General features: G+C 36.9%; 2 protein-coding genes across 4 annotated transcripts; one reads left to right on the forward strand and one right to left on the reverse strand.

The window, feature by feature from the left end:
• Positions 1 to 165: 165 nt before the first annotated feature.
• Positions 166 to 8564, reverse strand: LOC106165541 (forkhead box protein K2). Of its 3 annotated transcripts, none has more exons than XM_013543755.2 (8): positions 8138 to 8564; positions 6708 to 6899; positions 4670 to 4994; positions 4294 to 4487; positions 3941 to 4137; positions 3499 to 3693; positions 2606 to 2871; positions 166 to 1700 (listed from the first exon to the last, which is right to left on the reverse strand). In XM_013543755.2, the coding sequence occupies exons 1-8, from the start codon at positions 8494 to 8496 to the stop codon at positions 1545 to 1547; spliced, it is 1884 nt and encodes a 627-aa protein (XP_013399209.1). In that variant the 5' UTR covers positions 8497 to 8564; the 3' UTR covers positions 166 to 1544. The 3 variants fall into 3 exon arrangements, with proteins under 3 accessions (XP_013399209.1, XP_086860423.1, XP_013399208.1); XM_087004297.1 differs by having other exon boundaries at positions 3495 to 3693; XM_013543754.2 differs by having other exon boundaries at positions 2606 to 2874; positions 8138 to 8563.
• A 1237-nt stretch (positions 8565 to 9801) lies between these two features.
• Positions 9802 to 13199, forward strand: LOC106165544 (tektin-4). The gene is made up of 6 exons (XM_013543761.2): positions 9802 to 10521; positions 10843 to 10913; positions 11055 to 11198; positions 11396 to 11618; positions 11920 to 12074; positions 12490 to 13199. Exons 1-6 carry the CDS (start codon positions 9985 to 9987, stop codon positions 12707 to 12709), a joined length of 1350 nt encoding a protein of 449 aa, XP_013399215.1. The 5' UTR covers positions 9802 to 9984; the 3' UTR covers positions 12710 to 13199.
• The last annotated feature ends 181 nt before the right edge of the window (positions 13200 to 13380 follow it).

Here is a 13380-nt window from a genome sequence, read left to right on the forward strand (position 1 = left end):
CTCCTGCTGCCCGTAAAACTTTTTTTGGTGAAGATCGAAAGGGGTCCCGCCTTATAGCCTCAACATACAAAAGCTAAAAGAAATGAAAAATAATATCGAGTTTACCTCTTTATACATTTGCTCCAATCCACATTTATTTGTAGTGCAGAAAAAGAAAGAAAAACATTTATTCACTTTGGGTTATTTTTATTTTTTATATAATAAACATTGAACAGGCCTTGTTATCATGAAATATTCACTGAAATTAATGACATACAGTAACAGGGTATAAACTGTACAACAAATCCTTTATGCCACTGTATGACAGCAGGTTAGCAACATGCTTTACACCACCATACCACTACATTAAATGTATATTCATAACAATGTTATCCCTTCTTGTTCAAAAAAATGTTTCCACATTCAAGTCTTAAAAGACATTCTACATCATAGGGATCTTGTTTTTCTGAAATGTTTTGTTTCAAGAAATTTCAATAATACTGTTATTTATACTCACACTACCAATAAGTTTGCACAGTCCCATCAAACCAGGAGAATAATAACAATACATTATAATCTCTTCTGCATAAACCGACCAATTTCCAGACTTGGTTAAACATCATAAAAAGGATACATTAACATTCTAAAAATGCATCATTGTATTTTGTATAAAACAAGCATTGTTGGTATAAGATTTGTACAAGTAAAAGATACATTCCAGGGTTATATTGTGCATACAGTTAAACTGCTTCTAACTAAATCATTTGCAATGTACAAACATTTCTATTCCCTCCCTTCATGTACAGGTGGTACATTTTGCCATTCCCCCTCATATCAATTATCCCAATTTTTGTTACTTTGCAACAATTATTCCTCTACCTAACACCATCTCCTCTGATCTGTCCAGTTCTCAGACACACTTCACCAACACAGTATCCATCTACACAACTAAGCTTGGCAATGACTGACTTGTACAAAACAACTACACTTCTTTTCTTACACACGCACATGTTCACTCTGCTGTATGCTTTGATCAGGGACTTGACTACCCCCATCTTTGTCCAGCCTCCCTTTATGCCAGAGCAACTACACTTTCCATATCCAGGACACCTAGTACAACTTAGGGTAACTGAAACTGACCTTTCTTTGGTATAGTTGTTTACACATAGCGCAAGAAAATTCAAACAAAATGTTGTTCTTATGCAGGCATACATAACAAAGACAGTAATTGAGCTGCTGAATTTTGATAAAACCAAACAGAGCAAACTGGAAGGGGGACCATCAGAGTTCATGTATATGTGAATATTGATCTCTGTTCAGAGAGTACATTGTCCTTAGCAACAGTTTTCAATTATTTGATTCTGAGCACTTTTGTAATTCTATAAACTGTACAGAAGCTGAAGCTAGAATTAAGTAGGACACTTGCTGGCATACACAACACTGTCTGTACTGTCCACTGACACTGCTCATGAGGAGGTGTGTCCACATCTTGTCACAACTGGAATGGCATTGGATTCCATAAGACTTCCACATCAATTTCAATAAAATAGGGCCTGCTGCAAACCTCAGTTTTTATTTTCGTCTTGTTCAACTTTTGCTTTCTTTGCCTCTGAACTTGATTCTGGTTCAGATCTCCCACTTGAATCTACATCCAGGGCTCTCTTCACAAATGCTGTGGACACAGGCACCTGCCCCATAGCTGACGCGCTGCCACTGCTTATCTAGAACCAACCAACCAAAAACCCAGTTAATCTCAAATCCGGCACAGAAGATTATTACAGTATTTCTATTTACTCCCTTCGTGGCATAGCAGGAAGAAAAGCAACACCAACCACAAACAAATTTAACAGAACATAAAATATTACTCCTGGATGTATTCCCTATAAACATGTACATTACCGACTAAGGCTTCGTTCACATGGAAAGTCTATTTTCTAAAAATCTATTTTCTATTCGCGGTATCTTATGATCACGGTCTGTGCCCTGAATATCCCGCGGCGTAATTACTGGCAGCGCAAGCCAGTTATTCTATAAAGCTATAATTAATTCTCGGCTGTGCTCGCATTCTATAAAATCTCATCCTCCGTTGCCGTATCGCTTGCCATCGGATCATGACGGTTGCACTCTTATCTGTTGTGTGTGTAGCTCCTTCATCTTCTACGTCTTGTTGATGCACAAAATCGACGAACACATTTTTCAAAGCAACCACGACCGCCATTAACTTTCTAACTTCCTACTGCGCATGCGTCAAGGTATCAGAATCTCCTCCGAGCACAGCTGAGAATTAATTACAGCTTTGGAAGCAACTGGCTCGCGCTGCCAGTAATTACGCCGTGGGATATTCATGGCACAGACTGTGATCACAAGATATACTGCGAATAGAAAAAAGATTTTTAGAAAATAGACTTTCCATGTGAACGAAGCTTTAAAAAGAAGCTGTTTATCATTCTAGACAATAAGTATAATTATCATTAATCTTTTACAGCATTAAAAAATTTAGGGAGAAATAAAACAGTAACTTATGAGTATTGAGATGAGATAACACTTTCTTGTACTGACTAAAATGGAGCTGTTAATCACTTCAGACATTTCTCTTTTAAAAGTGTCCAACAAGCTATATGCCTACCAGAGGTTGCTGCAAAGGGGCTGTAGGCTGCTGATACTGTGGTGCTGTAGATTGACTGGGAGGGTGACTCGGGGGTTGAAAAGGGGATATCCTGGACTGGGAGGTAGAGGACACAGACCCAGGGAATGACACATGCTGCTGCTGACCAGCAGCATTCACTGGCGTCATCCCAATGTTCGAAGGTTGAATTCCCTGTTGGTTGCTGACCATTTGTCTTATCATCTGTGACGTCTGCTGTTGTGACTGACCAGGAGTCACAACAGTCACTACTAAGAGAGAAAAGGACAGTAAATATCTGAACAATTACATCATGAACTGAAAAAAAAATTTTTAAGTTAGGAAAATATAAAATAGAAATTTATTTTGGAGCATCGAGATAACAATTTCTTGTTAACTTTCCAAATATATTTACAACAAATTGCCACAGTTTCTTCTGGAAGGGAGACTGCCTATCAAAAACTTTTAATATCAAAACAAGTTAACCCCAAACTAAAATAACACGAGGGGTGTGCACATACCACCTAAAATCTTTAAAACCATATAACAAGATATGTGCAAAGACTCTTTAATTACTTTCTTTAATTACTCCATTATTATTATTGGTGAAAAGTAGATCATCTCTCCCTAACGAGGTCTTATAGGATCCTAAAAGATCCTATAGGATTCTATAGGACTTCTTCGTAAGGGCTTAAAAGACAAAGACATTCTTTTCTGATGTTTCAATCCTTCAAAAGAGGACCTTGATCATGTAACTGACCCCACAATGTAGTAAAAATATTTTTCATTTAGAAACAATTTACCTTTTTACTATCTGAACAGAAGAGACAAATTAAAACCTATTTCCCTGCATAAAAACTTTATTGAAAGGGTTATAAAAGCAATATGTAACCTACCTTCTTTTTTGACATCATGATGTGTTCCATTAGCCATAAGTGGTCCATTAGTTGTACTTGAAACTGCTGCAGAGTGAGCTGGTTGTGATATGTACACTTTGGGCTTTGTGATCACTGTCGGCAGCTGATGTACAGCACTGCTTACTGTCTGTGGGGGGACAGCAAAGTTCATAGGAGACATAACCCTTGGCGTTCCTATAAATAAATATAATTTAAAAAATGGACCAGATCTCTGTTCGTATAATAAATCCACAAACATTTTTTATATCTAAAAATCTTTTTATATTTAATCAACTTATCTTATTTTTAATATACCTTAGTTGCATTACATAAAATAGGCATTGTGCTGTATAAACTGTCACTGGTGAACATATTGATTGATGTCTGGCAGTCTAATATAGATGGAAATTAAACAACTCTTAAAATGACTTCTATCACTTACCAGCTGGTGAACCTGGTGCAGACTGTGTGTATCTGATTTGTTGTGATAGCGTCAGAACTGTCTGGTTAGCAGTAGGATTAGCTGGTGGAGGTGTTTCCGTGGACTCGCTACTCCCTTCTGGTATAGGGCTACTTTCTCTAGATAAACTGTCTGGAGTGTAAGTACCGCTAACATGGCTGGGGGAAGCAGGGGCAGACCTGAGGAGATGATTAAACATAATATCTAAGTACTGAGATCCACTCCTAGCCGTGGAATGGGGTGTTATGAGCAGGTTTTTGTAATCAATTTTCTTCTCCAAGGAAAGATTGTTTATTAACATATAATTAAAATGGGATAATTGATATACAACTTACCTGGTAGACAGTCCTCCAAAAGGTGTTCTAAAGCAGGGCACGCCCCGTTGTCGCCTTTTACGAAAGGCTTGTTCAGTAAGCTTGGCCTCAGACGCCAAGTCGATTCTCCAGAAGGATCCTTTCCCAGGCTCCTCTTGTGACCGAGGAACTTTTACAAAATATCGGTTCAAGGAAAGATTATGCCTTATGGAATTCTGAAGAAAATGAGGGAGAATTCACATCTTTCACCTGTGGTCTATTTTCAGTGACTCTACCTTTAAGAATTTTCTGACTAATTTTGATTTAAGGAAAATCAAGAAATTCTACTTCAAATAAGGTAATTACATTTACATTCACTACATCCTTTACTTATTTATAAATAATTTCTACTATGTACCTGCCATCCTTTATCTGCTGTTCTATAATATGGATAATTCTTTGTTATATAGGCATAGATGCCACTCAAGGTTAACTGCTTGTCTGGGGCCGACGTGATTGCCTGAACAATAAGCTGAGCATATGAGTATGGAGGTTTAGATTCATCTCTAGGGCTGCCACTACCACTGCTGACTGGTGGGGGTGGGATGCTACTACTGCTTCCATTGTCCTTGTCTTCTCTTGGATGAGCTGCAGCATACGCAGCTGCCATCTGGAGGTCTGGCACAAAACTAAGGCGATGACTTGTACCACCACGTGGACTGGTTGGACAGGAGTTTGCAGCACTAAAATAAACAATGCTGAAAGTTGCAGTACTAAAAAAAACTCAAACTTCCTTTTAATACACCAGCATGACTACAACATATTTGATCTCTAACTAAGACTGGGTTCCCATGCCTAGATCAATCCATCTGGATTGGTCTAACTCCCTGGGGAGTCTCACTAAATTGCTATCAACTTACAGTCTTAAATGTCTGTCACGCCTACTGAATCAGCTAGGGGATAAAGATAATTACCCCCTAACAGCTTTCCTAGGCGTGACAGACATTTAAGCTGGTTAAGTTAATAGCAACATAGTGAGACTCCCCAGGGAGATGGATCAATCCAAATATCTGTAGGAATGGTCCCTAGCTGTACCAGTAGAGACCAAGTTATTACCTTGAATTTAAAAAGGAGATTTCACTTTGTTTTTTCAGAATACATATGCATATCCTCATTAAGCTATTATATTATATTCAAAGCCAATTGTGGTGCTGTAACAGTGACAGCTAGGGCTTCTACTGTGCATCCAAGCACAGGAATCCATGTATCACTGACATTTAGTAGTTTACATAAGTTGCTGAGCTACCCTGCATCTGCACTACTTGTAACCCCACCATTGCAGTAAATTCAATAACATCTCAAAGGTCAGAACTGGAATGGCATGTTCATTCAGTACAGCTGGCATTTAATATTTGAGATTTAAAACTTTACTTTTCTTGTTGTGACCTTTTCTGAGGTATATAGTACAAATCAATATAAAATACAACATAACAAACAAATGAGCAATTTAAAACCTTTGTAGAAACTAATTAAATTTCTTTCTGGATTTGAAGCATATTATGGTAATCCGTGTGTAAAGAGGACTTATTTTCATGTAAAACATCTGCACAGCCAACAATATGGCAATTTCTTCTGCATTTTAGATTTTATCTGCAACAGCCTATAAACTATAAAACCTGATTTGGCTCTAACAGACACACATAAAAAATTAAACATACATGAACCTAAAAATTATCCATATAAACTTAACCAATAAGAACAAAGCATGGAAGAACCATGCTTCTTCCCAAACTTTATCATGACTACTGCTTTTAAACAGCAAGTTTACAGACTGTAGTGGAATGAAAGACCAGTAGAATTTAAAGTTCCTGCCTCAGATTGTAACCAGCAGTATTTAGTACAGGCAAATACCAATAATGTTATCAATAATTGTTTGTAAACTAGTACAAATTCTGAATAGACACATGGGGTTTAACATTTTATATATACTCCTCCCAAACTACAATAAGAGAGTGGAACAGCCAACTTGTAAGGCAATCACAAGTTTGTATATCATTTGGGCCACCTGCCCAATCATCAAACAGCAGCCTACATTTCAACATCATACAATATAACATTGGTGAGAATAATGCCTTAAGAATGAGGTTCAAAATCCAGGTACCTAGACAAGAGGAGTAGAAAGTAATTACTCAAAAGCAATTAACAAATCTAATAAATTTAGGTACTATTTCATATCTCTATGTCCATAATTTGAGCCAGTGATTTCTCTAAAATCAATATCACTCTCTGCATTTTTCTGCAAACCTTATCTTTTAACACTTTTCATTTCCAAAACAGGTGAACTAATTTTTCTTTATTGTTTTTTATTATTTTCTTGGTCACCAAATACAAATAGAAATTATTTTACGCAGTCTAACTTATCACAATATGTTGATTCTGGTCCACACTTTTCTCACCTTATTGTTGCTGTAGGTGAGGGGCAGGGACTATTGAAGTTAGCATCATTTTCTGGAATGTTTATCTTCAATGGGGGCATGGGGTTGGGCTTTGGTGGGCTAGGAAGGCGAATTTGTTCTGCAGGCAGGCTGTCATCAACCAATGACTGGAACATGATCTTGATGTTGGTGCTGGGGAACCGAATAACACACCTAAAACGAGAGGTAAAATTCAAAGCAACAGTTTAACACAACATTTGTAAAATCCAACTAGAAAAGCACTCCGAGAGCACAGCCCTCCACCAAGGCAGCAATTTTTGATTATTGATTGATTATTGGTCCGGATCATCACCAAAAACTAATCATTTTTCCTTGGCCCACTTCTGACAGTTCCTGAAAATTTCATCAAAATCGGTCCATAACTTTTTGAATTAAGTTCAGGCCTCAAAAAAGGATTAGGCGTTTCCTAGCACGAGCCTCAGATTCCCCGAGTTTGTGTTCGTTGGCTTTACGTTGTGCTTGTGAATCTGAGGTGCGGCTCGTAAATATTGGCGTTTGCGCTCAGGAATCTCAGGCTCGTGCTCAGCAACGGCAATTATCGTTTCTGAGGCCTGAAGTTGATGAAAGACAAAGAAACAGACAAACAGGGGTGAAAACATAACCTCCTTGGCGGAGGTAATTACTTTGTAAATCTTCAACTGACAATCAACTTCAGATTGCATAATGTAAGCTGTACAATATAACACTTAATTGTTATCAAAAACATCTAAAAAATCATTTAACATGACCGATTTTCCCCCTTTTTTCATAATCCAGAATAACTATAAATAAAAGAATATAACAATATGAAAACTATCTACAGAAGTTTTTGCCAATAAAAACTAAACTGAAAATTATGAGAAAAAAACAGGCTAAATCTCTCTCTTGTTCAATTCTGGCTAACAAATATGATACTCAAATAATAACTGACACAAAAAAGCATGTAATTTTTGTAAAGCAAAATTCCATAGTGCATTTTTATAATAGGTGAAAATACAACTAATGTACCACAATTACCATGAAATTGTTCACATAAATACCTTATCGCAAATATAATCAAAACATAATAATTGACAGATCTGTTTTGTTTACAAATAAGACGTTCTACAATGGTGTTTGTTGTAGGATGAGTACAACCTGCTTACCCTATTCTATACAAGCATCCTTAAATTTTGTTTACATAGACGCCATATTGGTTCGAGCACATGGTTACCCAGGGTATGTTTTGACGGTAAAAACTGCTCATCTAAAGCAAGATCGCGGGCTGAGCTGCAATCCTGTTGAACATCGAATATACCTTGGGTTCAATTACAATACAGAGAATAAAAAAATATTGACAAATGCTAAATAAAACACGCCGGCATAATCCCACTTACATCAGCTGAGACAATCATAATAGCAGTAGTACTCACGTTTTCGGGAGCTGAAGAGGCGGTGCTCCCTTTCTCTGAAACACTCCATCCACAAAGACACCATTCTTCCCATTACACACCATGAAGAAATTAGAATCGTCAAAAAATATTTCCAAGTGAACTCTGGATATAAAGCTTGAATGACCCATGTTTACATCCACTTCCCCTTTGCTACTATTGCGACCGATCGAGATACGATTTTGACGCATCAAAAATTCGAAGTCTCTGCCTTCTAATCGCGCGATAGCAGTTCCATGAGGCCCAGGGCTCCATCGCATTCTTGATGGACTTGCTGGTGCTGACCGAAGGGCCAGCAAGGCCCATGCGTCGTGGTCCGTAGGCTTTTGCAACGTGGACATAGCGAGAGAAAACACGCCACAAAATGGCCGCTTGCGAAGCAAAACAACTTACCCTGTTCCCGGGTGTTTACAATGTGCTTTTTCCCACAATGCACTTCGCGCCACCAGGTGGCTTGTGATAACATACACAAACCGACGGCATGGTTCGCCAAACCCATCCAAGATTAAGTACTACGTCACAGAGGTCGGTTTTAATGTGTACAATTTGCATGAACCCTACCCTCCTGACCCTCGCAGTAATAATTTGCAGTCTGCCGTTAAGCCATAGATAGTTGTGATTTAAATAATTGCATGCAGAAAAGTAAATTCAAGCCAAAATAAACGTTTTATATAATTGTGATGCAGCGGCGTCTCAGTGCATTTTTTTTAAGAAAGGGGGGAAGCTGACGTCCGGACGCACAGCCCTTAGGCCTATCGTAATATATCATTTGGAGCTTGAAAATTTTATTTATTAGTGCTCCTATCTTTCTTCGGGGGCGTCACCCCGTAAAATGTAGACCTTAGTTGTTGTTGTCGACCGATGCAACGCAAAATGCCTATGCATACAGAGTTAAAAATTTTAAAGAAACAATAGAAAAAGTAATAATAAAATGAATAATAAAAAAATATGCTATTGAAGCAATGATATACCATGCATGTTCCAAGTAAGACTTGGCAAGATTGGAATTTGATTGAGAGGCAAATATATATATATAGGCTATCAATCCGTTCTGTAACATTTTAATTACAAAAAGTAGCATGTTTTTATTTTGATAATTATCATGCCCTTAATCATGGGAATTTAAAAAAAACAAAGGAAAATAAAAACAAATAGAAATTAATTAAGAAGCAGAGTAGAATATAATAGAATAAGACAAAATGAAATGGAAATAATTTTATGATTCCTCAGTCCAGCACCAAAGTAAACTAGAAGGCTCTGGTTTTATTAAATGCGTTCCAGCACTTGTGTTCATTTTACGAAGTACATGCATTACATTCCACTTTATAACATCTTTGATGTCCAACATTCTCTTAAAAAAAAACTTCTGATTTATTTATTGGTTTATTATTATTATTATTATTATTATTATTATTATTATTATTATTATTAGGCCTATCATATTATCAATATTGCAAATTTGAAATTTCATTGGTTAAGGGGTGCGGGCGTGTGTAATCCTAAAAGCAATCTACAACAGCCCTTGGACCAATAATACGAATTCGAATAATTTGTCCAAGAATAGCCAGAGTGAAGGTGGAAAAGGTGTTGCGCGACGCAATCATTGTTGTGGTAGGTGTGCGTGACGTCATAGAATAGGACCATATCGACCTCGCGCTCCTTGGTGACGGTAAACAAACTCGGCTTAATACACCTGGATTCAACCCACAACAGCACTACAATAGTTCGTGTTGTGCCGACAAGACATCTAAACGACAGAAAGAAGAGGAGCCATTTCAACGTGTGAGGTAGATATCTAGATACTAACTGTGACATTTAGAAACATTGTAATGGAAGCACAGGTAGGATTAGCAAGCAGGGAGATGCCTCCCGAAAGGCCCACGGTTGTTACTGAAGTCAACCCGGTTCGTATGGAAACTACGTATACAGGCAATACAGGCAATGATCTTGGTATCGCGACCATGGGTTACAGAGCTGCTAAATACAACCCTCCCGAATGGCATGAAAGTAATTATGCTAAATATTACCAGTCGTTTGCCGATCGCGACAACGCAGAGAGAGTGAGGCACGAGGGAAAGAGAACGGACAAGGAGACGGAAGCGACCACGAACAGAACACAAAACGATGTTACTAAGAAACTACAGGAACGTGTCCATGATATCAATTTTTGGAAATTTGAATTGAATCGTGAGATTCAGGACATCATTGCAGAGACTGATTTGATGCTTGCTCAAAAGAAGCGACTTGAAAATGCTTTGGCTGCCACAGAAATTCCTCTTCACATCTCCACGGACAACTTAAACGCCAGGCAGAGGCGCCAGACAATTGATTTGGTTCAGGATGAAGTAGAACTGGCTTTACTTAAGGTAAGATAACATTTTAAATAATAATTTGTACAAGGATGTAATATGTATATCAATTATAATAAAGCGCTACCTATTTATTTCGTTTTTCTTAAGCCCATTCATTCATTCGGAATTCTACTTTTAATGAATGGATGGATGGGCTGATAAGAATCCTTACTTTTATTTCTTTATGAATTTGTTTATAATTCCCTTGAATATAGTTGTTAAACTTTAGCAAATCATAGATGGGCCAGTTGTAGTATTATTTTGTTTAATAGTTTTTAAAATGACAAAGTTTTGAGCGTTACAGATTTCGTAAAAGCAGTTTCATTTTCCTTACAGGAAGTAGAAATCATAAACAATGTTCAAGATCTCCTTAGAAAGACCATAACACAAGCGGAAAAACAAATAAGGTAAGTTAATTTCTCTGGGGAGACATTCCACCCATCATTTCAACAGATTTATGTGATAAACCAGAGGCTAAATAATGAATCAATTTGCAATTTACTCAACTTAAAAGAGTAGAATCTTACCATTTATTTTCCACTTTCCAGTGCTAACCGTGATGCTAAGCAGAACCTAGAGATGGACTGGAGTGATAAATTGGAGGCCTTTCAGATTGACACGGCTAGTGGTGCCCTGAGGAACACACACACCCACAAACAATTCTATGCCGGCTCTGCCAAGTTTGAAGAAATGTAAGTCAAATGTATCAAATTCAGAAAAAAAAAACATTGTATTTAGAATCAGAAAATAAATGTTAAATATTAAATGTGCATCACCAAATCTGTAGAATCAGAAATTAAATGCCAATGTGTATCACCAAGTCTGTTTTAATCTAGTATGTTAAACAGGTATATTCTTGATTAATAAATTACCCTGTCATATGTTACAGTCAGTCAACCCCTGAATCTTGGGCCCAGTTCACCCATGACAACATTGTGCGTGCTGAGCATGAGCGCATGGCTTCTATCCAGTTGCGCACACTGATTGATAACGTGCTCCAGGACACATCCAGAGACATGCGGGAGCAATCTGACACTGTGGACGTGGCCTTCCAGAAGAGAATCCAAGAAATGCAGGATGCCAAACAGAAGATGGAAGAAAATCTGAGCAAGGTAAGTGATTTCCTTAATTTCATAAGTTTTTGTAGGTTCTGTATCTATTATTTTTTTTAATAAAATAGTTATTACACTTTCCTTGTCCATCTTGAATAGAAAGTTTCTTTTTCATCAACATGTTAATCTTTATATCTTTATTATTATAGTTTAAATGTCAGGAGGTCACAGTCTAAAATAATAATAATAATAGTGAAATTAAAATAATAAGAGTAAAAGAAACACTGATAATGATATAGATAATACATCCTAAAAATAATCTTGATGCAATATTGATGTCAATGTCTTTTGCTTTTTTCAGATTTGTGATGAGATTGCTCAGCAGGAGCGTAACATTGCTGCCATGAAGCAGGCTATTCGCAACAAGGAGAACCCAATGAAGGTTGCCCAGACCAGACTGAACAACAGGACCTTCAGACCTGGAGTGGAGCTTTGCAGAGATCCAGTGCAATACAAGTAAGAGCTTAACAACTGACCCAAGAAGAATAAAGAAAGAAAAGAAAAAAATTGGCTTTTGGCATCTTAATTTTAATTATCTTATTATTATTATTAATTTTTTTTTGTAAATTAAATTGTTGTATAAAATATACCACTTTGAGATTGAGTAAATACCCCTAACCAAATAACAATCTACCTTCCCTAACAGAAATATAAATAAATAGCATGGTAAATAAGTATGCAACATAAACTTGATTTAGTTAACCACCTTGATAAGTCACACGGTAAACAAAGATTACTTTCCCTTGCTGAAAACATAGGTAACAAACTAATGAAAGTAATTCAAAAATAAAAAAACAAATAAAGGAAGAAGTTTTAAAAAATCAAACTTAAATTAATTTCTAAAAATCATGAATCTTTTTCCCTGCTTCAGGCTTGTTGGTGAAGTTCAGGAAATTGCCCAGTCTGTGGATGCCCTAATGGAACAGCTGAATGCAGCAGAAAACTCGCTCAAGGATCTTCAAGACAACAGGATGGCCCTGGAGAAAGAGATCTCCATCAAGGCTAATAGTTTGTTCATCGATAACGGGAAGTGTCTCACCGTACGCACACGCTACCCGTCCACACTCAAGTTGCAAGGATATCAAGAGTGATTAGGACAAACTTGTAATAGACTGATCTGCATGAGTCAAAATTAAATTATCAAAAGAAACATTTTATCTCTCACAATCATTTTATACAAAAAGATATTTTATATTAGAAACTGCCTGCTCAAACTATACTTTACAATACAAGGGCATAATAATAAACAGATGTCAGCTGAAGTAAAAGAAGTACCAGTGTTGAGAAGTCATTTGTCTAAAATCCATTGTTGCTAGTATTGATCCCTTTCTATTATTCATCACAAATTCTCTCTCTGTATTGACTAATCTATTGGTGAATTAAGGTTTAGTACTTAAAAACTGTTCTCAAGATCAATGGAAGCTGGCACCAGCTTAACTAGGTGTTGCTTAAATTTAGTAAATCACATTTGTTGTAAATGTAAATACAATGGTTTCTTCACTGCTGCCTGAGAGCAGACAATGTACAGGTGTGATGTGATGTTCAGCATTTGCTCAATAAAGTGTACATATAAATATGTAATCCTAGACTTTTTTAATTTATTATCAAGATTTATTTATTATTATTATTGTCTTTTGCCCATTTATCAGAATTAAATCTATTCTTAACATAGTCCAAATCTAAAGAAGTTTAATTCAAGTTGTGGTAAGAACTTTTAAAAACCTTCCAGACACAGGATGTTGGAGGAAGGGGGTCAGAAATA

Source organism: Lingula anatina, chromosome 2 (assembly GCF_051362555.1).
Source record: "Lingula anatina isolate TDL-2025a chromosome 2, LinAna3.0, whole genome shotgun sequence".
Lineage (NCBI taxonomy): Eukaryota > Metazoa > Brachiopoda > Lingulata > Lingulida > Lingulidae > Lingula > Lingula anatina.